This window comes from Balaenoptera borealis (genome assembly GCF_965194805.1).
Source record: "Balaenoptera borealis genome assembly, chromosome: 8".
Classification (NCBI taxonomy): domain Eukaryota; kingdom Metazoa; phylum Chordata; class Mammalia; order Artiodactyla; family Balaenopteridae; genus Balaenoptera; species Balaenoptera borealis.
In genome coordinates, this window is record NC_138865.1 from 38,418,659 (window position 1) to 38,443,375 (window position 24,717).

At 45.2% G+C, this 24,717-nt stretch overlaps 1 protein-coding gene across 2 annotated transcripts in view; it reads left to right on the forward strand.

Annotated features, from left to right (window-relative positions):
• The first annotated feature begins 569 nt into the window (after positions 1-569).
• Positions 570-24,717, forward strand: part of GOLM1 (golgi membrane protein 1) — a 64,466-nt gene continuing 40,318 nt past the window's right edge. Inside the window, exons 1-3 of one of the 2 annotated variants that reach the window (XM_082401236.1) lie at positions 570-847; positions 10,863-11,012; positions 13,247-13,426. In XM_082401236.1, the coding sequence (XP_082257362.1) occupies positions 10,884-11,012; positions 13,247-13,426 (309 nt within the window). In that variant the 5' untranslated portion in view covers positions 570-847; positions 10,863-10,883. The remainder of the gene's footprint in view (positions 848-10,862; positions 11,013-13,246; positions 13,427-24,717) is intronic. The other variant, XM_082401237.1, reaches the window with a different exon arrangement.

The following is a 24,717-nucleotide window of genomic DNA, read 5'->3' on the forward strand; positions in this document are numbered from 1 at the left end:
CTTCCGTGTGCCCGAAGGCCACCTGGGCACTGTTTAAAATTCAAATTCTCAAGCCCCATCCTTAGAAAGTCCTAGAGGATCCCGCTTGCGCAGCGCCCAGGAGTCTTCGTCTTCTGTTGCACGCCGTCCCAGGGTCGCAACCCGACAAATTAGCGCTGAGAGATAACAGCTGTGGGGAGATCAGGACCAACTGAGAAGGGCTGGTGGAAGAAAAAGGACAAATTCGTGAGCACAGATCCCGGGACTACTGAGAAGGAGACGTGAGTATGACCAGGAGTGTGGCGCTGGGTGTGGTCAGCTCTGGGTTCCGGAAAATTCCCTCGGGGAGGGGGCGGGGGTGCTGGGAGGCGTGTCTCCCCGGGCCCCCCGGGCCCCGTCTCCCCGGGCCCCTTCTCTCCGCCGCCGCTTCCCACCTTACGCGCCTCCTCCGAAAGCCTCTGGACCTCTCTGCTCGGCTCTCTGAGCCGCGACCAGAAGGCGCGCCGGGAGCCGCCGTGGGAAGGGGAGGGGCTGGGCTGCTAGCGGCGGGAAGGGGGCGCGACGGGGGCTTCCCGGCTCCAGCCACAGGTCGGCCGCGGGCCAGGGCGCGCGCACCGTGGGGCCGAGCGTCCGGGCGCGGCCACGGCCTCGCCTCCTCGCGCTCGCGAAGCCGCCTCCTCCCCGCGCCGCCGGCGCTGCCCGGGGGCGGGGACTCGCCGCTGCGGAGGCCGGAGACGCGGCGGCGCTGGAGGCTGCGCGGGGCGCGGAGCGGGCGGGAGCGCGAGGCAGGCGGCGGTAGGAGAGCGGCCCGGGCGGCCTGGGAGCCGGGCCTCGCAGCACCGAGCGGCCGCCTGAGCCGCTGCAGGAGGTGAGTGGGCGGCGCGCGTGCTCGGCGCGCCCTCCGGCCGCTCTGGCCGCCTTACCTCTCCTTGTCCCTCCTCGGTCCCGGGCCCGCGCCCAGGGACCCCGCGCCGGGTCCCGGAAACACCCCCCCGGCTTGCGTCCGGGCCTCAGCCTTTTACCGGAGTCGGCTCGGGGCCGGCCCCGCACCTCCCCGCGCCGGAGCCTCCTTCCCGGGGCCGCCCCGACTCGCCGGGTTCCGTCTCCCGGGCTGGGCTCCCCTGCGGAGGCCGGTCTGGGGCGATGCGGGGCCTTTCTTTTTGTTCTTAGGTATGTCACGCGCGTCGGCATCCAAAGTCAAAAGCGAGCATTCTCCAAAGTCGCGCTAGTGCCAGCCGTGCGGGCGTGATTGGCACGCGGGGAGGGCGGGCTGGCCGCGCCGCTCATCTCTTCCCCCTCAGCCCCGCGCGCGCTCGGGCCGCCGCGGTGCCCAAGTTGGCAGCGGTCGCGTACTGGCAGGTGACCGGGAGCTTGACGCCGGGTTCTCGGTCTGCGAGCCGCCAGGGCTCCTCTGAAGCACGTCTCAGGGATGCTCCGGGTTCCCTCCTGTACCTGTATTTCCCACCTTTGGCGGCGTGGAGGGTCCACAGAACTTTTGTTCTGCTGTAAAAATAGTCTCCTGGGTTTTCATACTCTTTATATGTCACACCCTATTTAGTATTTTTAATGATTGTTTTTTGGTAAAACAAAACAGGCAAAATGCCTATTTTGATGAGTGTTCTTTTTAGCGGAATTTAAGAATCATTGTATTCGGCAAGTAATGGTGGTGCTTAAGATATCCCGTTTACAAATTTGCAAAACCAGACTCGTGTGGCTTTCACGGTTTTGAGATTTCCTTTGTCTGGTTTGTGGTCTTCAAGGCCCAGTTGCCCTAAATTATGCAAATATTGAGGGACATTCCTAGGAGCAGAGTAAGATGTCCAGTAGCCTGCTTAAATATTTAACAGCTTTAGAGTGACTCTGTTTGACTCATGGCCATGAGATTGACTCAAATTTGGCAGTTTTAGTATTTCTGAATTTTTTGTAACGTGAAACCTGAGAAGTGGAATCTCTTGTTGGTTCTTGTGGGTCTCCTAGGGCATCCCTAGCTCCTTCTACTTGTGTTAGAGAAGATTAAGCCAAGCTCATGCTATCGTGAAGAATAGTTTTACTTTATTTGTAAATAGAAACCAGTAACTTGCTAAGGCTTGCTGTTCTTAGGTCAGAATTCAATTTTTAAGGGGTCAGTGGTGAAAACATTGAGTTCATAGGATGTTTAAAGAAAACAGGTTAACTCTTCAAGACGTATTTTGTTCTCCTGTGAAGATACCACCTTTTTTTTTTTTTTGGTTTTTCTCAAAAATGAAAGACCAACGATGAGAGGAAGGAATGCTGGGGGGGTGTCAGATTTTGGGGACGTTGCCATTAGGAGCTAAGGATGCCATCTGCTTTCTAATTGCTGGCCCGAGGTCCAGTTATTGATGGGGGAATGAAAAGATTTTGCATTTATATAGTTTTTTTTGAGGGGTGTGGCTGAAACAGCAGTGAGGATGGTTGACCATGTCAGGCCCAGGGCTACCTTCAGTCCATTTATGTGGCCACCATCCCCCAGCAGGGAGGGAACTGCTGACTATACTGAAGATCCTGTGAATGCTGCAAGCTGGCTTTCTGCATCTGAAGCACAAAGGATAGCCAGGCAGAGCATGGGGAAACTGCCTCTGCCGGGAAGAGTTAGAAGGTGGGGTGTCGCTTCAAGCCAGCTGTGCTGCGTGGGGAACAGGATCCCGTCACGGGCAGTTTAGTGAAAGGGAGCTTGAAGGTAGTGTGGTCCCTGAAGACCAGCCCTGCTTCTAAACAGGCCTGGGGTGGCCAGGAGAGGGGGAGGCAGGGACAGGGATGAGAGGCCCTGTGCCTGGGGCTTTAATTCAGTTGTATTATTGTTGTTTTTATTTTTCTTTAGAAAAAACTAAGGTGCCTTAGGAAAAGATTAATTTCTTGTTTAATGACTTGGGAAATGGGAAATAACATCTGTAATTGGGATAAGAAGAAAAAGCACTTTTTTTGGTTTAAAAAAAAAATTGGTTAAAATTATTTTCGAAAAATTCACGGAAGTAAAAGGAATGGTCTTGATATGCCCTTGGCGTTCACCTTAACAAAGTGTGAATGGGATTTCACTTGCTCCCCCAAGATGGTCCTAGATTGTGGTTATTTTCTTTTCTAGACTTTTTCAAGTGACTGATGAAATTACATTGAAAGAGAGACTTGGCTTGAAGTTTAAGGATTATTTCCAAAATTCCCAGAGAGCCTACTTTGCTTCACAAAGAAATTTCTCCCATTTTCAGGAAAAAAAATGCATACCTTCTCAGATTTTTACAACATTTTGATCTTATTTTCCTTCAAGGCTGCATTAACAGAACTTCCTCTCACTAAAGTTTTGAAGGTTAATTAGTGCCTGACAGGAAGAATATATATGTAAAAATACCATATAATATGATTATAGTGATATATATTGTAGTTTGCTGTGGTTTCCAAGCTTTTTTGCTCATTCTTGTTAGTAAAAAAAATTTTAACACCTAAAACGAAGACTGTAATATGTCAATTATATCTCAATTAAGGCCAATTTTTAGCACTCCTCTTATGTGTGTTTGTTACTTAATTATAAATTATATACATGTACTGTCGTTGTTTTCTTGTACCTCAAGATTCAGTTTACACTTAGGGATGGATTCACTGTTAATCACAGTGGAGGTAAAACCCTTTTTCATATACTCCTTGAATTTTGAGTATTTTTGGCCTGGTTCTTGTCAGATCTGAGTACATCGTCATTGTTTTTACTTCGTGATGTGGCTCAGGTGAAGCTGACTCAGGGCGGGAAGTGTGTTCCCAGCCTTGGGCTTGTGTTCACCTCTGCTTGCGTTTATTAGTATAGCTTTAATTTGTGCTTTTTGTAGGAATCTTAAAGCTATTCATATCCTCTGTGGGGTTTAGTTTAGTTATAATTTGTCCATCTACCTCATGGTGCGCTTGCCCAAGTCAAAGGAGCGCTTCAGGCACCCCAGAGGGCTGGTGACAGGTGACCCTCGACAGAGGGTCTTTGTGAGGATGCAGTCAGTCAATTCCTGCTTTTATTAGCACTATTAGTATTTCATGGTAGTATAATTAGTACAGTGTAACATAGTGTAAAATAATTAGTATATACGTAATATATTTAACTTGTTATATGTAATATTTATATTACTAAAACATAGTTGCTATTCTACTTTTTGGATAAAAATAAATGTAACTTCTAGGATTTTTTCCCCAGCCAGGTGGAGCATCTTTTACACCTTCTGGGATGCATGCACCCTGCTGGTAGACAGTTGGTTCTCTCACTTTAGCCACACTCTCAATACCACAGCAGTTCCTTTCAGTTAAGTATTTACTTGGTGGCAAGTAAACGCTCTCATTTAATTTTCACACCAGCCTTAGAAGACAGACCCCAAGGTTATCCCTTTACAAATGAGCCCAGAAGGTTAGGAGGAGAAGAGGAACCGCCCCGTCACCAAGTCAGAAACGGGTCCTCACGCTGCCCTGCATCTCCTCTCAGTTACCTGCCCAGGCTCAGGACAGGGACCTGGGTCTTCTTAGTGTCCCCGGTGGTGAGGTCCAGCACAGAAGGGAGCCTTGGAATGTATTTGAATCAGTTCAGTGTATTTCTCTACTTCATAATACATATATATGTTGTCATTGTTTTGTTTTAGAAGAAGCTGTAAAATACGGTGTTTTAATCTGGGAATGCTACAAATACAGCTTCAAAACTTGCTAATGTTACCATTATACATCTGCCTAACATCTCAATTTTTTATTGTTACTGTTTGGCTTTTGTATTAAAGATACGCTCATTGAGGGAAAAAAAATGGTATAAAGCAAAAAAATGAAAGCTTCATTCCTCTATACATTCTGCTCCCTTACTACAACTTGTATATATCCTTCCTTATAAACATTTGCTATACATTTTCTATGGCGGAAAAATATATTGATTTATTGAGAGTATTTAAAAAATTTTTTCAACAAAAGTAGGATATGATAATTGCTATTTTGTAACTTTTTTCATGTAACAATTTGTGTTTTGATCATCCGTTGCTCCATAACAAATCATCTCCAAGCTTAAAACCATCATTTTATTATTGCTCCTGATTCTGTGGGTTGACTGGGCTGCAGTCTTTTGAGGCTCAGTTGGGCTGGAACTTCGAGATGGCTCATTCGCTATTACCAGTTTTTAAAGTATTGCCGTGGTGAATTCTTGGACAGAATTTTAATATACTAATGATTGATTTAGAAAATTTTTTTTAACTATTTCTCTGATTTCAGTGCTGTCAGAACTGGAATGTCTAGCCCATCAAAATGCTCTCTGTCATTTATATCTGTGGAGCAGATAGATGATTCCTTATCTTTTCTCTGTGTTTTCTGTATCAGTGAGGGAGGTCCTGTAGAAGCCATGTTGCTCTGGAATTAGTGATCACTTCATTCTGATTAAAGAAGAGGTACCTTTATCCACAGGTGAGCCTTGACTTTGAGATGGCCAAAGGGAGACAAGACCCTCGACGGAGAAGTTACTTTAAATGGAGTCCATTTGGGGTTACTCTTTACCTCTTAGGGAGGTAAAAAGAAACCTATTTCTCTAGGGCACACAGTAGTAGATAGGTTTAGGGACAATGTTTGCAACTGCAGATGGGAGGTGTGAGAAAATAGTAGAATAAAACAGAAGGCCAAAGACCAAGAAAGAGCCGGGAGGAAAAAACTCAAACTTAACCTTTAAACAGTAGGGAAATACAAATATTTCTCCAAAGATAAACAACACACCCCCTCCAACATGCCTTTCCTCTTTTTGAAAATAAATGAGTGCAGCCAGAACAAGATTCACTTGTCAGACTTGTCCAGTGAGCTCTGGAGAGGACAGTGGTTCTCAGCCTTGACCTGCATCAGCATCACGTGGAGGGCTTGTAAACACAGACCCCAAGTCGCTGACTTGGTAGGTGTGGGGTGGGCCAGAACATTTACATTTCTAACATTCCCACGTGATGCTGATGCTGCCGGCCCAGGGAACACACTTTGAGAACCACTGAACTACAGCAGGTGTCTCAAGGTACAGCAGACCTTTTCTGTAAAGGGCCAGATGGTATTTTAGGTTCTGCAGGCCCTGTGGGCTGTGTCACAGCTACTCACTTCTTGTAGCCTGACAGCGATAGACAGTACGTAAAGGAATGGGCATCGTTGTATCCCAATAAAACTTCATTTAGGGACACTGAAACTTTAATTTCATATATTTCAGTACTTTTCATGTCATGAAATATTATTATTCTGATTCTTTCACTTAAAAAACTTAAAATCTGAGCTTTCAGGCAGTGTACAGAAGCAGGTGGCTGGCAGGATTCGGCCCTTAGGCTGAAGTTTGCCAACTCCTGAACTAGACTAGGAGGAATTTGGGAACGCCTGCCAACGTGTAGTCTTGGTGTCTGTAGGGAAGGTGGCCCTTCTTCAGAAAATCAAGTGCTGGAAGAAACACAGTGGAATTTGGTTCTCCTCATTCACTTTCACTCATTCACTTCAGTTTTTGGTATTTTCACTGTGTAGCGCTAAACATGCACATGAATTTTTAGTTTTTCTTTTTAAAACATTTTATTGAGTATAATTGACATAACATTAGTTTCAGGCATACAACAAAATGATTCAATATTTGTATATATTGTGAAATGCTCACCACGATGAGTCTAGTTAACATCTGTAACCACATAGTTACGAATTTTTTTTTTCTTGTGATGAGAACTTTTAAGATCTACTCTCTTAGCAACTTTCAGATATGCAATACAGTATTATTAACTACACTTACCATGCTGTTGAAGGTTTTTCTTTCTAAATTGTTAGCTTCTAGAATTGGGGAAAATATGGAGGTTGGGAAAGTGAGAGGAGGAGAATCTGTGCACTTCCTGGTAAGTTTTGAAAGCAATTTAAGGAGAATACAACGGACTTGTCATTTAACCCTAATGGTTTAGAGCAGGAGTTGGCAAAGTTTCCCAAAGGGAAAGATAGTAAATACTTTAACTGTTTCAATCTTCGTAATAACCCTATGAGTAGATCCCCATCTCTACTTTTCAAGTCTGCCTTGTAGCTAGAAAGCAGCTGTGGGCAGGACTTCAAGGGCTGGGCATGGCTGTGTTCAGCAAACCCTTATTTATAAAATGGGCCACCAACGGCCTGTGGGCTTTGGTATGCTGACCCCTTCCTTGGAGACATTCTTGGGACAGAGTAGAATATCTCTAAACCCTCCAAAAAAATGCTGAGTGGGGCATCCTCTGGTCTGTTTGCTTCACTATGGTGACTTCTGAACTCCGTGCAGGGCACCTCCGGCTCTGGCCCTCCGCCATCCCGGTGAAGCCATTTCCTCTGAAAAGGAATAAAGGTGCAGCTCCCCTGCTGTTTGGAGAAGCTGTGTTGTTTCTGCAGTGATGACATTGGTCAAACAAGCCAATCCGATTTGATTGCTCCCATATATTTGCCTATATGATTAAAAACCTCTATGTGAGAATGAGGAAATGAAAAAATTATTTAACTAGGAGGTTCAAGGGGCTCATGCATTTGGCCAGTTGCCCATTTTCTTATGCTTTTTCTTTTTCTGAAAAAAGTAATTAGAGGTCTCTGTTTGCTTATAAAAATTTTTGTCTTACAAGCAAACAATAATTTTAACCAGTAGATTGAATTTTTTAAATTAAGTCAGTAGAAAGAATCTGCAGGTTTTTTTTTTTTTCTTATGACTCTTTCAACTTACCAAGAAACTTTTAGTGCAGACACACACCACTTTCTTTCACTCCAGGGAAGCCTGGAATTTCACAAAGTTTGGCTGATATAGGTTAATCTTTTTCAGTATGTCAGGTGACTGTAATCAAATATGAGACAAAACACATTCTGAAGCCTAAATTATAACTATTAATCTGTCTGACACAGTCTGTCTCCCACCCACTTGCATCACCCTCCAGTCAACATAAATTCTAAGGTGGAGGAGAGGAAGGCGTTTGAAATGTTTGACAGCCGTAAACTCTGGCTCTGAGCTCCTGCCCTCAGTCTTCATCAGGCTTTGGCATTTAGCACCTGTGTTTGTCCCTTTGTCTTCAGCAGCAGGGTTCCTGCAGTCCTGGAAGTCCGTGGTGAGGCATGTTGCAGGCCCAAAGGCTCACTGTTGGCCCCCCCTTCCTCGTGGTCATCTTCTTACCTGGGCAGCCCTGTGTCCATTGGGAAGTCCAGGGCTCTCCTAACCGTCCCTCTGGGAGGCTGCACACCGTCCGGCTGGCCAAGTGCTGGGTCACAGTGACGGGCTTCTGAGACTGTACGCAACTTCCTGGAACCTCTCTTTTACATAATGTGGTCCTGGTCTGGGATATCTACTGCTGCAGCGGCATCCGGAGTCAGTCCCAGGAGATGGCAGTTACTGCTGCTTCAGTCGACAGCAGAGTCAAGGGAAGAACGCAGATGGCTGGTTCCTATAAAGTAGAACGATTGAGGAAGGAAAACATTCATCACCTTTTTCTTATAAAACAAGAAAAAGACCAGATCTGGAAATGATTTGTTATTCATCTTTCCATCTCTAATAATGATAGTCAGCATTTATCGAGCAATTGACACTATGTGCCAGTTGTGGTTCTAAGCACTTCTCACATCTTTACTCATCTGTTACTCACTTTAACCCTCTGAGGAAGACGGTGAGGCACAGGTGGGTCCTGTGACTCCGAAGAGGTGGAACCAGGATCCGACTCTGGCCATCAGGTTCCAGAGTTTGTTCTCTCAACACTGCCCTGAGCTTCCTGGTGCTAGCACAGCACCTGTCCCCTGGTAGTTGCTCATTACATTTTTTATTGACTGGCTAAAGGAAGGAGAATGTTAAATGATCGTCTGTACACTTCCTTGAAGTGAGAGTTGAGTTATATTGTTTTCAGAGTTATAGTATACCCACCCTGACTTAACATCTGCAGGAATAACAAAGGGTCAAGTGAGGGTCCCATCTAAAAGTTTATTTTTAGGGAATTAAGCATATGACAAAGATGGCCTTTCAAAGAACTAAGTAAAAATAGTTTATTCCATAAAGGATTCCAAAGGAACTGGCCAGCCATTACAAAAAAAAAAAAAAAGAAGTTGTTTTCTTTGTATTTCCTTACTCCTTGCGTCAAAAAGGAATTCCAAGTGGATGAAACATTTACATATAAATATGAAACCATAGATACGTTGAGAGGAGATATGGGTAAATGTATATATAAACTTAGAGTAGGAAATGTCTTTCTAAACATAAGCAAAATCTAGAAGCAATAAAGGAAAAGAGTGATAAGATTAGGTTATTTTAAAAACACTACCAACCACCAAAAATTATGGGCAAAAAATTTTACAGAGAAAGGAGGAGTGGGCCCAGTTGTTGGTAATTTAAGAAGTGTCCCAGGCGATTCTGATGCTCTCTGAGGGTCAAGAACAGCTGGAATAGAAGGATACAGCCAGTGGAGTGGGAAGAGGAGCAGTCTTAATTTCACACTTCGTGTGATTTTTCTCCCCAATTGTATTTGTGTTCTTATATTTTAAAAAGTTAATAAGAGTAAAAAAAAAAAAAGTGTGATCAAAATCAAACATGATGAGGCAGTGGAGACATTTTTAGCAGATCTATAAAATTTTCTAGAACTTTAGTATTTCTGAGCATTAGTCTCTGTTAGTACGTACAGTGTTTGCTGATATCAACTGTCAGTTGAATTTAAAACTTTTTTCCCTCTTTTGTCCCGAGAGACGAGAAGCTGGTGAAGAAGCCATCAGCCAGTAGAGGCTGGACTCAGCCCTCAATTCATGGGAATTCTGGGGGTGCTTTGTTTTAGGTGATTCAACTAGATTGCTCATTCAGAGACAGAGGATGTCTCCCAGGGACACACTTAGCTACAGATACCATGGGGGAGAGCCAGCTTTGTCAGCTCTTCTGTGTTCTCACCTGCAGGAACTTCACCTCAAAACTGAGTTCCTGGTAGTCTCCCTTCCCCCTCCTCTCTCACCTCCTTTTCCTCTTCCTCCGTTGCTGGCCACACCTGGCATAAAAGCATATCTGTTCTGAGGGAGACTTTATTGTGTGTGCTGCCCTCCCTCTGATAAGGTCCTTTGATTTGGTTCAGCGAAAGCCATTTGGAAAAGTCAGCTTCCCTTGTCCTTGCTGACCAGGGCCAGGATCCAGCCAGACCTGGCTTGGGGTTGAAGCCCGTGAGTGAAACATAGCTCCTTTCTTCTCAGCTGTATTTGTGTTTCTTTTAAGAAGCTCCATGCTCCCTGCAGCCCTTGAAGTCTCCTCCTCACTCGGCTGTGCTGCACAGATATGGCTTCGAAGGGAGAGAACAGTGCTCAAAGGAAGCAGAGCATAAATGCCTATTTCTGCTGCAGGCGGGGCACCTCCGGTCCTGGCTTCACACACCTCTAGAAGGCTTTCCGGCTTTGCTCAGGAAACACTTTAATTGGGTATCTTTGGCAATTCTGTCACAGGGTAAAAAACCCTCCCTGGTTAGGAATCAGATCAAAAAGGCTTTGGGGAATAATGAGAAATGGAGTCTTTCTAGTGTGATGTAGAAGCACTAATATTTGCTATTGCTGCTTCAAGAGGTGATTTCTCAGACTGTACTGGGAGGTAGGAACTATAATTATAGATGAGAAAACTGAAGCGTAAGAGAAATTGTTACCTGCCCGAGGTGTTGAGCCGGTGTGTGATGGGTTTCTAGGACGGTGCTTGCTCCCACAAGCCTGTCCCAGGGATCTGGCCGCACTGCCCAGGGCACACACCACTGGCTCTGGGTGGGCTACTTACACGGTCTTGTCCACCGACAGCTTTGCAATTCAAGAAGACGCCAACCCATGTTTCGGGGCAGGACACCTTCGTGTTGGTTGTGATGACGGTTGTGGCGTGCCTGGGGCATGCTAATACTGCTACTGAGGCCTGTGTATTTGTTTTTATTTGGCAGATTCTCAGCCTGGTCTTTGAGATGATGGGATTGGGAAACGGGCGTCGGAGCATGAAGTCGCCGCCCCTCGTGCTGGCTGCCCTGGTGGCCTGTATCATTGTCCTGGGCTTCAACTACTGGATTGCGAGCTCCCGGAGCGTGGATCTCCAGGTGTTCTGTTTGTGTGGATGTCATAGAGTATTTAAAGCTGCTGGGCGGTGGGGTCCGAGGGGCTTGCTGTTTATCACCACCTAAGGTGTTGCATGCTGTAATGCTCGCTGGGGGCTCTGCATGTCCCCCCACCCAGCCCCGGGCCTGACTCCACGCCAGCTCTGCTCTTGGGTGGGAGAGGACCCCCTTGTGACTTTTAGGATTGCTGCCAGGACATGCCTCTCTGCTTCTCCTGTGAGTTAACAATTTTCAGTCAAGCCTTTTGGGCTGGTTCTGGGAAGACAACTTACGTAAGTAGTAAGTACCCTGCCCACAGCCCGTTCTGGTCCTCCAATCCACACTCAAAATCTAAGAGTGGTGTTGGTAATGTACGTGGAGAACGGGCACGAGAAATATGTTTTTAGAGGTACCAATCTTTATCAGCATCATTTACTGATAATAGTAACTTTATCTTTCCCATTCATCGCTGCCCATCGTGGGTCAGGCAGTGCTGAGCAGTGACAGAGACTCTCATTGACCGCAGTTTAGTCAGCCTCTGAGGAGCCCCCTTCGTGACTAGGCCTCCATCTTGGTCCCCCATCCTGTTTTTGGCCTGCCCAGCCCAGGCTTAGCAAAGAATCCCGCTAACTCATCCCTCCACCCCTGATACCTGAGCAAGTTCCTCATCCCTTACCTTTGATGTCTAGCCCTGGGCCTGCCTTTAGCAAGACTCCTGTGAGGCCAGTTTAGCAAGAATCTCCCCACCCTCTCAGTGCTTTTCCACCCACTGACCCCCTCACTCTGCTCGTTGGCTATAAATCCTCTGCTGTCTTTGCTGTGCTCAGAGTGGAGAACAGTTTCTCTCCTGACTGCAGTAGTCACGACCCCTGTTGCAGTAGCCTTGAATAAAGTTTTCCTTATCATTTTAGCAAGCGTCAGAATAATTTTTCTTTAAGGATATATTGCATACATCACCTTCTTTTGTACACAGACTCTCTCAGGTTGGGATTTTATGTTCCCCATTTCACAGGTGGGCAAACTAAGGCTCGGAGAGGTTAAGGACGAGGGGAGCTGGGATGCCAACCCAGTCTTTCTGACGGCAGAGCTTGAGCTCTTAGCCATGGAAATCCATCCCATAGGGGCGTTTTGTCCTCCTCTCATGCTTACCTCCCACGGTTGTAGTGCTTTCGTCTGAGCTTCCACTGGACCCCTGTTCTCTGGGCAGATGGGGTCTTGGTGTCCAGAGAATTGAATCTGTTTTCAGAGACTGTGTCTTATAAAGAGTGTTAAATGCTCTGTTAGTGAGGAAAAGGAACTAAATATTTGAGCACCAGCTCACGCCCTGTAAAGCATAAGGCATTTTATGTACAGGCAGACCTTGGCGATATCCCGAATTCAGTTCCAGACTGCCGCAATAAAGCCAATAGCGCAATAAAACAAGTCACGTGAGTTTTTGTTTTCCTAGTGCATAAAAAGTTATATTTACACTATATGGTAGTCTGTTAAGTGTTCAATAGTGTTATGTCTAAAAAAAGTACATACTTAATTTAAAAATACTGCTGGGACTTCCCTGGCGGTCCAGTGGTTAAGACTTCTCGCTTCCAATGCAGGGGTGCGGGTTCGATCCCTGGTCGGGGAACTAAGATCCCCACATGCTTCGAGGCACGGCCAAAAGATAAAAAAATAAAAATACTTTACTGCCAAAAAATGGTAACCATCATCTGAGCCTTCAGGGAGTCATAGTAGTAACTTCAATGATCATGATTGCAGATCATCATAACAAATATAATAATAATGAAAAAATTTGAAATATGGCGAGAATTACCAAAATGTGACACAGAGATGTGAAGTTAACAAATGCTGTTGGAAAAATGATGCTGACAGACTTACTCCACGCAGGGTTGCCACAAACCGTCAATTCCTAAAAAACACAGTATCTGTGAAGCTCAATAAAATGAGGTGTGTGTGTACCTGCCTCATTCAGGCCTCCCAAATCCCTGTGAGGGGTGTGGTGGTGTTTCCACGGAGACACGCGGTGGAGACACAGATGCTCAGAGAAGTGAATTCCACCATTTCTCTAGAATAACCTGTGGGAGCATCTACACCGCTGACCTAAAAGATTGAGCCCTGGGAACACACCGTGTGTGACCACACTTGATGCTGGCTGGGGCCCCAGCGTGGTCTTGCTGAGGGAGCGCGGGCGGTCTGGTCTGGACATGGCTTGACACGGTCCTTACGCTGCGATGTCCTTGCAGACGCGCATCGTGGAGCTGGAAGGCAGGGTCCGCAGGGCGGCAGCGGAGCGAGGGGCCGTGGAGATGAAAAAGAACGAGTTCCAGGGGGAGCTGGAAAAGCAGCGGGAACAGCTGGACAAAATTCAGTCCAGCCACAACTTTCAGATGGAGAGCGTCAACAAGTTATACCAGGATGAAAAGGCAAGACCTGCTTGGTTTTCCTCTTAATTCTGTTCTAAGTACCATTTATACGCTGTCGAATTCTCCTCAGTGGGAGGATAAGCCGCTGTGTGTGTATGTAATGTAGTTACGTGGAATGAGCCTCTTGATCAAGCTCTGGATGTCTCCTCATATCGCCGTTAGGCCCTGGGTGGGTTTGTTGGAAAAACTTTTGCAGTGCTGATAAATGGGAGAAATGCAAAAGAACTGTCTTAGCGGCACGTTCGTCCTCCTGTTACCTTTTTTCCTTACTTTCTACAAGTATGCATTAAGTACCTACTCTGTGCCAGGCCTGTGCCGGATGCTTGTATCTCACAGAGGAATAGCATTTGTGCCCTTGAGCATCTCACAGTGAGAGGAGATGTAGACCTCCTCATATATACTAACAAAGAAGGTAGGGGACCCAAGAGTGCTGGTTTTTAAATTTAAAGAATACCAGATCCTGCACAGATTAAAAAAGGGGCTTCCCATTAGTGAGCGTATCTAAGCTTTACGTGTCTTGCTTTTTCTGGTTTTCTTGGGACTGTGTGACTCCACTTTCCTGTTTGTTAAATTGTATAATGGTGTGAGTTACTAATATCTTCCTTTCTAAAGTGCATCAAACTCATGACTATTTCCTCGCAAGATTTGACTATTTCCTACTAAAACCAAGTCCACATTCAAGATAATGGATCTCAGGATATGACCTCCTTCCAATAAATCAAGCATTTCACAGAGAGAGGCACACGGATTAGTAAGAGCCAAATCTGTGTAGAGTGCTACTAGTTACCAGATCATGAATCATTTCTAGATAGGGCCTCAGACTTTTCCTGTGTAACTGGTTTAAAAGGTGAGAAATACTTTTTTTTTATTTGCGGAGTACTTTCTCATAGTCACAAATGTGTATTTCTCCTTTGGGAATTGTTCCAGTTTTAATGCTGTTATAGGAAAGTGCTCCCTATAACTTTATAATAAAGTGCTTTCCTATAGGAAAGTTCTCCCTTTTTCTCATGTGTGGGTGACACTATCTGTGCTCCTGAAATCCCCTTTAACTGAATAGAATGGCACCTTGCCATTTCTCACAGTGTGTACACATGCTTAACCTCCTGAAGCACGCTTTGGGAGGTGGCAGAGTTTATTCTCAAGGGATAGAGTTGGCAGAAACTCCATCTGGGATTTGCAGGATGTGCCGAGAAGGTCTCTGGCACCCTGGCCCTCTGCCCAGTTAGGAAGGAGGCCTGTGATAGGACCTGGGGAGTGTTGGGCTGGGAAAGGGGACCCAGCAGAGACCAGCAGCCTTGCCCCATTGGGCCTGGGCCGAACAGGGCAAGGTGGGAAGGACCGTACGTGCTGAGGTCTGGGACCAGCCAGAGCAAGGTTTTCCCATCTACAGGGAGGGAAGAAAAAGGAGGAAGTTTTGTGTACCTGTCTGCCTGCCTCTCCACCCCTGTGTGTATGTGTGTCATTACCTGAAAATTTGACTCTTTTTTCTGTAGGAAGAATTGTCTTTTATTGATACTCTGAGTCTCTGGCCTTCTACGTTTTGTTTTTAACTTTTTTTTTTTTGAAATGGTAGTGATAGAAGATAGAAGGGCTGTTCGTGTCTGCATGTGGTGTTTGAAGATAGAAGGGCTGTTCGTGTCTGCATGTGGTGTTTGCTTATTGCTTTTAACTGTCCTTGTTTTCTTAACTTTATCAGTCTCCCAAATGCCTCTGAAATTTTACTGGCTCATGAAATCCAAAATTCTGGGAATGACTAATCTCTCTTTTCATACTCCTCCAAGCTCCTGGATATTTTTGTGCATTGCACAAAGTGTGGGTGCCTGTTTGGGGTGGGGAGAAGGAAAAGCGATTGCAGGGTAATTTCTGCTCATGGGACCTTCTGCCTTGGCCTTGGTACGCCAAGGGGCTCCAGAGTCCTGTAAAACAGGTTGCAGACAGCCGTGCTTCCCCTATTGTATGGGCAGAGTCCTCAGAGACTGCGCTGCACAGAACCATTTGTTCTAGCGAATTCATAGTAACACAGTCAATGAAGCTTCACCACAGGCAAGCCCTAGATATAGAAATGCTGGTTTATTGAGTGTGAGCTTTTGTGGGGATAAGACTTCAGACTTGGAATTCTTTGAAATGTGATTGACTGACTGTTTCCTAAAAACATCTGCCTCTATAGGAGGAAATGAGAGGGAACATCTCCCAGCCAGAAACCAGGTGACTGTTACACCTCGGTTCTGAATGCTTCAGTTTTACGGCTTCTTTTTAAAAAAGGGGACATAATGCGGGATCTTAGCACTCCTGCCCCACCTCCAAGTTCAAGAACTGTTTGAGCATCCAAGGGGAGGGAGGCTCTTGCAGTCACAGCAAACATCTAACAGTGGATATTGAAAGTCAAGGAGCCCCAGTACAGAAGGTAAAGTACACATTGGAGAGAGAGTCATATAGCCGCTGGGAAAGGGTGAGAGTCCTTTCATTTGGAGTTGTAAGCTTTTAGGAGATGTGATATAAAGGTCTTTTCATTTTGGGAGTGGGGGCTCGTTTCTTAGCTCCAGGAGGATTTTTGCCGTAGCTTGGGGTGGCGGTGAATGGCATGGGGCTTCCGGCCAGGCAGCCCTGGGTTCGAATTCTTGTTTTCCTTAACTGCATGATTTCAGGGAGGTCAGTTAAGTTCTCTGGACCTGTTTTCTCAGCCGCCAAGTGGAAATAACGACAGAATCCCTTTTGCAGGGTGGCTGCAATGATTCAGTGTAATATTTATGAAGGGTTTATCACAGTGCCTGACATGGAGCAGGAGCCCGAAACGCGGTAGCTAGTATTATGGCAACTAGTCGTCGTGGTAGTAACGGTGATAGCGTAGGGGTAGAGGTAGTAGTAAACCACAGCGTCTGGAGTGATAATATTATTATTATTATTTTTTGGTGTGGACTCTTCTTTTTTCTTCTAAATTAAAACCATGAGACCAGATGGTCCTGGCTTTCAGAAGAGATGAAGGAGGGGCTGGAGTGTCTGTTAGAGCCAAGCGCGAACAGCACAGTTGAGCCGTGGAAAGAGCACCAACAACGGCTGTCACACCAGCGACCAGAGCGCATGTTTTTCAAATCTCTGCCAAGCCAGGGTTACGTTCAGCATTACACAGGGATTGTCTCCTGTCTTCCTCTCAGCAGCCTCATGAAGTTGGTGCTCATTGTACAGGGAGGGATCTGAGGTCCAAAGGGAGTTCGTAACTGTCACCTAGGATGTGACCTAGACCCTGGATGGCCGCCAGCGGGGCCTCCATCTCTGCCCCTGGCCTCCTTCTGCTCTGTGCAGACCCCGCTTCTCTGGGCCGCAGGGGGCCTCTCCAGAGCTCTCTATCACCTAAATCACGCAGGGGGCCTGGGTGTGGCCACAGAAGAAACCAGGTTGGCCTGAGTTGGTAGCTGTTAAAGCCGGGCGATGGGATCACTTTTCTGTCTCCTTGCTTCGAAAGACTACTGTATTCCTGCTAGCTCTCCTTTGTCCCCAGTTCCAAATTCTGAGGCAAAAAATACCTGATTGTTTCAATCTGTCTGGGAAGTCCTCAGAGAAGTTGGGCTGGTCCGTCACCCCAGTACATGACTCTGTGTTATCTATTTCTTTTAATCTTAGGAAGTTAGCACTTGTGCTTTGAATTGCAATGAGGCTCTTTTTCAGAATTTTAAAGACCCTGCTGGTGGACTGATAGTGATTCTCAGCTGTGGGAGGAGCCGGCTTGCTGGCATGTATGGGTGCAAACCTCACGTGACCTAGGGAGTTCCAGCCTCGGCCAGCATCCTCACCTCAGGCTGGCATTGCTACTCTGCATGGGTATAAAAGTCCCCAAGTGGGGGGCTGGGTAGAAGCTTGAAAGCCGAACCTATCAGGGACAGTGTGGTAATGAAATTCATGCTTTGTTCGGGTCAACACTGTCTAACAGAATTCCCTGTGACGGTGGAAATGTTCCTTTTTTTTGTTCTGTGGTACGGTAGCCGCTGGCCCCGTGTAGCTGTTGAATACCTAAAATGTGGCTAGTGGGACTAAGGAACTGAATTTTGAGTTTTCTTTAATTTTAACTAATTTAAAATTAAATAGCCAGATATTGGACAGCACAGGTTTGGACAGTAGAGACAGACCAAAAGCAAAAATAAACAAATGGGGATGTCTCAAACTGAAAAAGCTTTTGCACAGCAAAGGAAATTATCAACAAGACCAAAGGCTGCCAGATGAATGGGAAAAGATATTTGCAAACTATGTATCTGATAGGTGTTAGTATCTAAAATATGCAGAGAACTCATACAACTCAACATCAGAAAAACAAAGAACCCGATTAAAAAATGGGCAGAGGATCTGAATAGACTTTTTTTTTCAAGGAAGGCATACAGATGGCCAACAGGCACATGAAAAGGTGCTCAACATCACTAATCATCAGGGAAATGGAAATCAAAACCACAGTGAAATATCACCTCACACCTGTCAAAATGGCTATTATCAGTAAGACAACAAATAACAAGTGTTGGCGAGGATGTGGAGAAAAGGGAACCCTCCTGTGCTGTTGGTGGGAATGTAAATTGGTGCAGCCACTATGGAGAACAGTATGGAGGTTCCTCAAAAAAATTAAAAATAGAACTACCATATGATCCAGCAGTTCCACTCCTGGGTGTTTATCCTAAGAAAACAAAAACACTGATTTAAAAAGATATATGCACCCCTGTGTTCATTGCAGCATTATTCACAATAGCCAAGATATGGAAGCAACCTAAGTGCTCATCAGTAGATGAATGCATAATGAAGATGTGGTGTATACATACAGTGGAATACTATTCAGCCATCAAAAAGAATGAAGTCTTGCCATTTGCAAAAACTTGGATGGACCTAGAGAGTATTATGCTAAGTGAAATAAGACAGAGAAAGACAAATACTGTATGATTTCTCTTATATGTGGAATCTAAAAAACAAAACAAATGAACAAACAACAAAACAGAAACAGACTTATAGATACAAAGAACAAACAGATGGTTGGTTGCCAGAGGGGAGAGGGGAGGTGGATGGGGGGAGGAAAGAAATAGGTAAGGGAGATGAAGAGGTGCAGACTTCCAGTTGCAAAATAAATGAGTCACAGGCATTAAGTATAGGGAGTATGGTGAATAACTGTGTAATATCTTTGTATGATGGCAGATGGTAGCTAGACTTACTGTGGTGATCATTTTGAAATGTATAGAGATATTGAGTCACTGTGTTGTGTAACAGGAACTTACATAGTGTTGTAGGTCAAGTATACCTCAAAAACAAACAAAATAATAGAAAAAGAGATTAGATTTGTGATTACCAGAGGCGGGGCCGGAGGTGGGGGGAGGCAGAATTGGATGAAGGCGGTCAAAAGGTACAAACTTCCAGTTACAAGGTAAATAAGTACTAGGGTGTAAGGTACACCATGATAAATATAATTCACACTGCTGTATGTTATGTATGAAAGTTGTTAAGAGGGTAAATCCTAAAGAGTTCTCATCACAAGGAAGAAAAATTTTTTTGTTTCTTTAATTTTATATCTGTGAGACGATGTTCACTAAACTTATTTGATAATCATTTCATGATGTATATAAGTCAGATTATTATGCTCTGCACCTTAAACTTGCACAGTGCTGTATGTCAATTATATCTCAATAAAACTGAAAGGAAAAAATTAAATAGCCAAATAGTAGACAGCACAGGTTTGGATCATAGAGACAAAACTCATGTAAAACCCCTGATTTTTGGCCTCTGAGTTAACAGTCATGTTCCGTGGAGGAGCAGTTGGGCCAAGGCTGGGTCTCCTTTGCTTCTTTGGTGCCTTTTCCTTTTCTCTGTAGGGCTCAGAATTGGGCGATGGAAGATGAGGTCACCTCATCGGGTGGCTGTGCTCCCCATCAAAGCCTCTGTTGCTTGCCAGAGTTCAGTGGTGCAGAATCATCAGTTCAGCTTATGAAATTGGCTGGTGTTTATGCCTCACCTTGGGGTTTTGAACTTACTGGTTACAGAAGTTGTTTCAGAGCAATCGCTCTTCGCCTGGGTGCCCGGGAGCCATCACCTGGGAGCTTACCCAAGAGATACAGAGTTTTAAAATACACTAGGTCAGGAATTCCCTGGCAGTCCAGTGTTTAGGACTCTGTGCTTCCACTGTGGGGGGCATGGATTCGATCCCTGGTCGGGGAACTAGGATCCCACAAGCTGTGTGGTTTGGCCAAAATAAATAAATGAAATAAAATAAAGAATCAATATATATACTGATAAATAAAATACACTAGGTCAGAATCTCTGAATGTTGGGCCTCAGAAGTATAGAATTTTCAAAAACTTGTATGCACTTGCAGTGTGTGCACAGGCACAAGATCATCATGGTGCAGATAGCTAATCCAGAGAGACTGCTGATGGAGATGGGACGTTTCATGGTATTAATACTTTTAAAAATAAAATTGTGTTCTCAGGTTTTTATTTTCATTTTTTTTGACCCTTCCTCAATGAAATGATTTTAAAAGTAGAGGGCATTATAAATAGATATAATTCTTTAAAAAGAAATTGGCAGTACTGTTACAAAGCAGTTGCTTTTTTTCCCTAAGATTTATTTTTCATCTTTACCCACGTTTACTGGAATCTTTGGAAGTTTTTAGATGTGCCAGGCTGCAGATGTACTGCTCACTGCTGTTCCCCTGAGAGCGCCATCCACCCAGATGTGGGACATAGGTGTGTCTCAGGGTCATCAGTACCGAGACCAACTTACTCAGACTCCCCTTCAGATGTCACCGAGAATGGGTAGCAAGTGGGAAACATCACGTGAGCTTCTCAACAGCTGCGCTACAGTGACGTCATGAGACCTAGAACAGTTTCATTATGAAATAGCTGGATGTGCAGAAAGGTCAGAAGAATAGTAGGTTGATACCTCTGTGCTCCTCACTCAGGAATTATTTAAAACAAAAACATAAAGTTGTGGTCCCCTGTGTCTTCCCTGTCAGTTCGTTCCCTCTTTCCCTCCTGCTCAAAGCCACTACTGTGAATTTTAATGATTGTAGTTTCTATTTCTGAACTTTTACTACATGCGTCTAAAGCAATGCATTTTTTGGGGGGGGGCAGTTCTTACTGTATGTTTGGTTGCTCTAACACTCTTAACTTGCTTTTTACAGTGAACGTTGTTTTTGAGGTCTCTGTTGGTATATAGATCTAGTTTATTCATTCTCACTGCCGTGCCCTATTTCTTTGCATAAATATAGCACAGTTTACCCACCCCTGCTATGGGACCGTAAGTTGTTTCTAGGGTCTGGCTGTTGCAGAGAATGAGCTGCTCCCTCAGCACCTGTGAGTTTCAACAAGCTTGCAGTATTTTTCTGACTATAGTTTGGGACCCATTAATGAGCCGTGAATAATAATTTATTAGGTTATGACCCACATTGGAAACATTTAAAAGATTAGAGTACTGTTATATCATTTTGTATTGTTTGGTCAAACCATTGTGTCAGCTTATATATAAAAATATATGTGTGAATGTTTACACTGTATTATAAGAAAATTTGTCATTGTGAGTCATGGTCACAGGAGTTTTAGGGATAAACTTAAAAGTTGAATTGCTGGAACAGAAGTTGTACATATATATTATTACATTTTTATTAGCTCTTTCCACCTTGCTCACCAAATGTGGTCCTGCTGTTGTTGTCTTTTTCTTGCAGCACCTTCCTGGCCTGTTCCTTTTTCACCAGCCACAGCCCATTGGATGCAGGCAGAAGCCTGGCACAGTGAAGTGCACCCATTGCCAGGGCAGCGGCTGATCAGTCAGGTTCTCTGTCTTGATAATTTGAACCAAATCTCACAGACTGACCGCTTGATGGTAAACACTTCAAATGAGACTTCAGATGATTCTTGGAGATTGGACTGTCATTTTCATTTTCTTTCTTTTCTGCATTCCTGTCTGCTGCATAAATAGATGTGGTTGAGACCGTTGGCATAAACGCTATTATGCAAGTTAACTGGGTGGAAACTCATTTCCTGAGTTATATATAAGTAGGGATATTCAGCTTTGTTTTAACACAAAAAATGATTGTGTATGAGTCAGGATTAAGTAAATGTCAAAAAGTTGTCTTTTTCTTAATTATCAAAATATTGTTGTTGTAGACAATTTTGAAAATATAAAAAGAAAATCAAAATCACCTGTAATTCCATCACTCAGAGATTAACCACTGGGAACCTTCCACCCCCTTTTAAAAAATACACATTACACTCAAGCTTTTATAAATGATGGTTGCATTCAAGCTTTTATAAATGTAGTGTGCCATGAAGATTGTAGATAAAGTGGGTTCTTTAAATGATAAACGTGTTTGAACACACCTAGTTTTTGCACGTCATTTAAAAAGACCCAGAAACTCTTGGCTTATTCTGCATTGTTATCTTAGGGGTATTGAGGTGACCCTCCCTTAGGTAGGAAGGCAAGGGTATAATTCCAGATAAGAGGATTCTTCATAAATGTTTGCTGAAGGGAACTTTTGTAGACTGCCTTGACATCCAGTTGGCGTAGGGGACCATGTTTTGAATGTGAAGATCTGCGTTTGAGTCAAGTGAACAGGATTATACATATATGTGTTGTCCTGTTATTTATTATTGGATAACAAATTGCCCCCAAACACAGTGGTTTAAAACCATGACAGACATTTATTTTGCTCACAGTCTGCACTTTGGGAGGGCCCAGAGGGAACAACTTGTCTCTACTCCACACTCCACCATCTGGGGTGCCCTTTTTTTTTAAAATATTTATTTATTTATTTGGTTGTGCTGGGTCTTAGTTGCAGCAGGCAGGCTCCTTAGTTGTAGCATGCAATCTCTTAGTTGCGACATGCATGTGGGATCTAGTTCCCTGACCAGGGATCGAACCCGGGCCCCCTGCATTGGGAGCCTGGAGTCTTATCCACTGCGCCACCAGGGAAGTCCCTGGGGTGCTTTGAAGGCTTGGGGCGGAGTTGCCTGAAGGTTCCCTCACTCGTGTGTCTGGCAGTCAGGGACCCTACACGTGGCTTTTCCATGTGGCTGGCGGCTTCCTCGAAGCATGGAGGCTGGGTTCCCAGGGTGATGATACCAACAAAGGGAGAGGGAGCGAGCAATTCAGGAGGAAGCTGTCATCTTTTACAGGAGTTTCCCAGGGCTGCCAGGACAAATACCACAAACTGGATGGCTTAAAACGAAAAGCTTGATTTTTTCATGGTTCTGGAGGCTGCAAGTCCACAGTCAGGGTGTCAGCAGGGCCATGCTCCCTCAAAGGCTCTAGGGGAGGACCCTTCTTGGCTCTTGTAGTAGATTCTGGTGTCTGCTGGCGGTTTCTGACATTCCTTCACCTGTAGGTGCATCACTCCAGTCTCTGCCTCTGTCTTCCCTCTGTGTCTCTGTACCTTCACCTCTTCTCTTTAGTCATGCTGATTCGGGGCCCACCCCCCTGACTTCACTACAACTTACATCTGCACAGACCCTGTTTCTAAATGAGGTTGTTAACAGGATCATTCACAGGTTCTGGGTGGACATGAATTTGGGGCTACCGTATTCAACCCCATATACCTTTCACTGGCTGGGCCTCAAAAGCCTGCAGGGTCACTTCCTGTGCATTAGTTAGAAGCAGGTCACTAAGGCCAGACCAGATGAAAGGGGCGGGAATTAGACTCCATTTTGGGGAGCAGTGTCAAGAACTTGAGGGGATATTTTTAAACCACCGCATTTGTGTGGGTACAAATAATCCTCACATAAGCACCCAGTGAAATACTATTTTCTTTGTACCGGCGTATAGGTGTATACCTATAAAACAGGTTTTTAAGGGTCCTCAGTGGAAACAGAGCCCCAGGTTGTAGTTAGTTTTGGCAAATCTAATGGAGAGTCTCTTGTACAGGTCTACTTCGACTCCTGAGGATGGCACAGAGTGGTTGAATTCATTCTTTTACTCTTGGCAGAATGCCAGTTAATGTTTGTGGGTCTGAAGACTGACCAAGATCTTGGGTAGCCTCCTGACTAGTTGCTGCCCTGTAGCCACGTGGTGGCCCTAAAGGCATTTGAGGGACTGATTACCTAATATTTGAGATGGTCGGGGGAGAAGTCTGGGAGACGCTGAATTACTAAGTAGCACTTTGTCCAGGGAAGGCTGAACGTCCTGCTGTTGGTGTTCATTTTCACTTGCCAGAAGTGAGAGTCAGAAATAGCTTCATTTGCCATAGTTTTGTTTGGGACATTCTTTCTAGGCTGGTTTCTTGCAGCCATTTGTCTGCTTTGGCATATTGAGACTTTTCACTTATTTGTTAAAATATGTAAATTAACACTGAGTAGTGCAAAGAAAATCGTTTGAGTAACATTTCATTTGTGGTGGAAATACGGTTCCCGTGCCGTTCCTGACCTAAAAGAAGAAAGATGGTAAAGCGGGAGGGTGGAGGAGGGGACGCTGGCGACACGTTAACTGTTTTGTGTCCAGGAAGAGGAAATCTTAAATAGAAGAGGCAGCTGGGAAGGTAGAGGGAGGACGGGCCCCCATTCCACTTGCCTCGGCCCCCTGCTGTCACTCACCTGTGTGACCTGCGCCCCCATTGAGGTGGCCTATCAGCTGCCGGTTTGTCCTCTCTTGCACGGTGATGTGGGGCACGAAGGGGCTCTGGAAGGCATTATTTGAGGTGAGTGGCGGGAAAATATCCTACGTTTCTGGGGCTTTCCTGTTGTGAGTGACGGGTAGTGGGGGGGGGTGTGTTGGGGCCAGGAGAACCCCAGGTGTGTGCCTCCTGGCTCCTGTGTGGTGTTTGGACCTGGGCTGGGGCTGCTTCCCTCGGTCGCGGCAGCGCTGGTTTCTATGAGTGACTTCCTCTGTAAGATTCTGCCTCTTGAAAAGGAAACGACGAGCATTAAGAAGTCTGGCCATTTGTCCTGCTTTAGAGTTCCCAGAATGCTTTCACACATGTCATTTCTCAACGTGCCAGCCTGGGAGACAGGCACTGTCACCTCTGAGATGGAAGCGAGGACTGACCCCCTGAGAGGTAACCCGGCTCGGGGGCCTGCAGAGTGGCTGGCGGGGGCAGGGCTGGGCCTGGGCTGCTGGTTCTTTCCATCCCTTTGGCCTCACCACCCTGAATTTTCAAACAGCAGGACACAGTTCTGAGTGTTCCAGTTTCTTCTTTCTGGGCCAGCCTTTCTTCCGTAGCTGGGAACAGTGATGATTTTCTTCCAGACAGTGGGTTTTCTTAGGGAATCAGAGTGGGCTTGTGCAGATAAAAGTAGTTTTTTTGATTTTTATCACCTTTTACCACTGTGGTTGACTGAAGAATC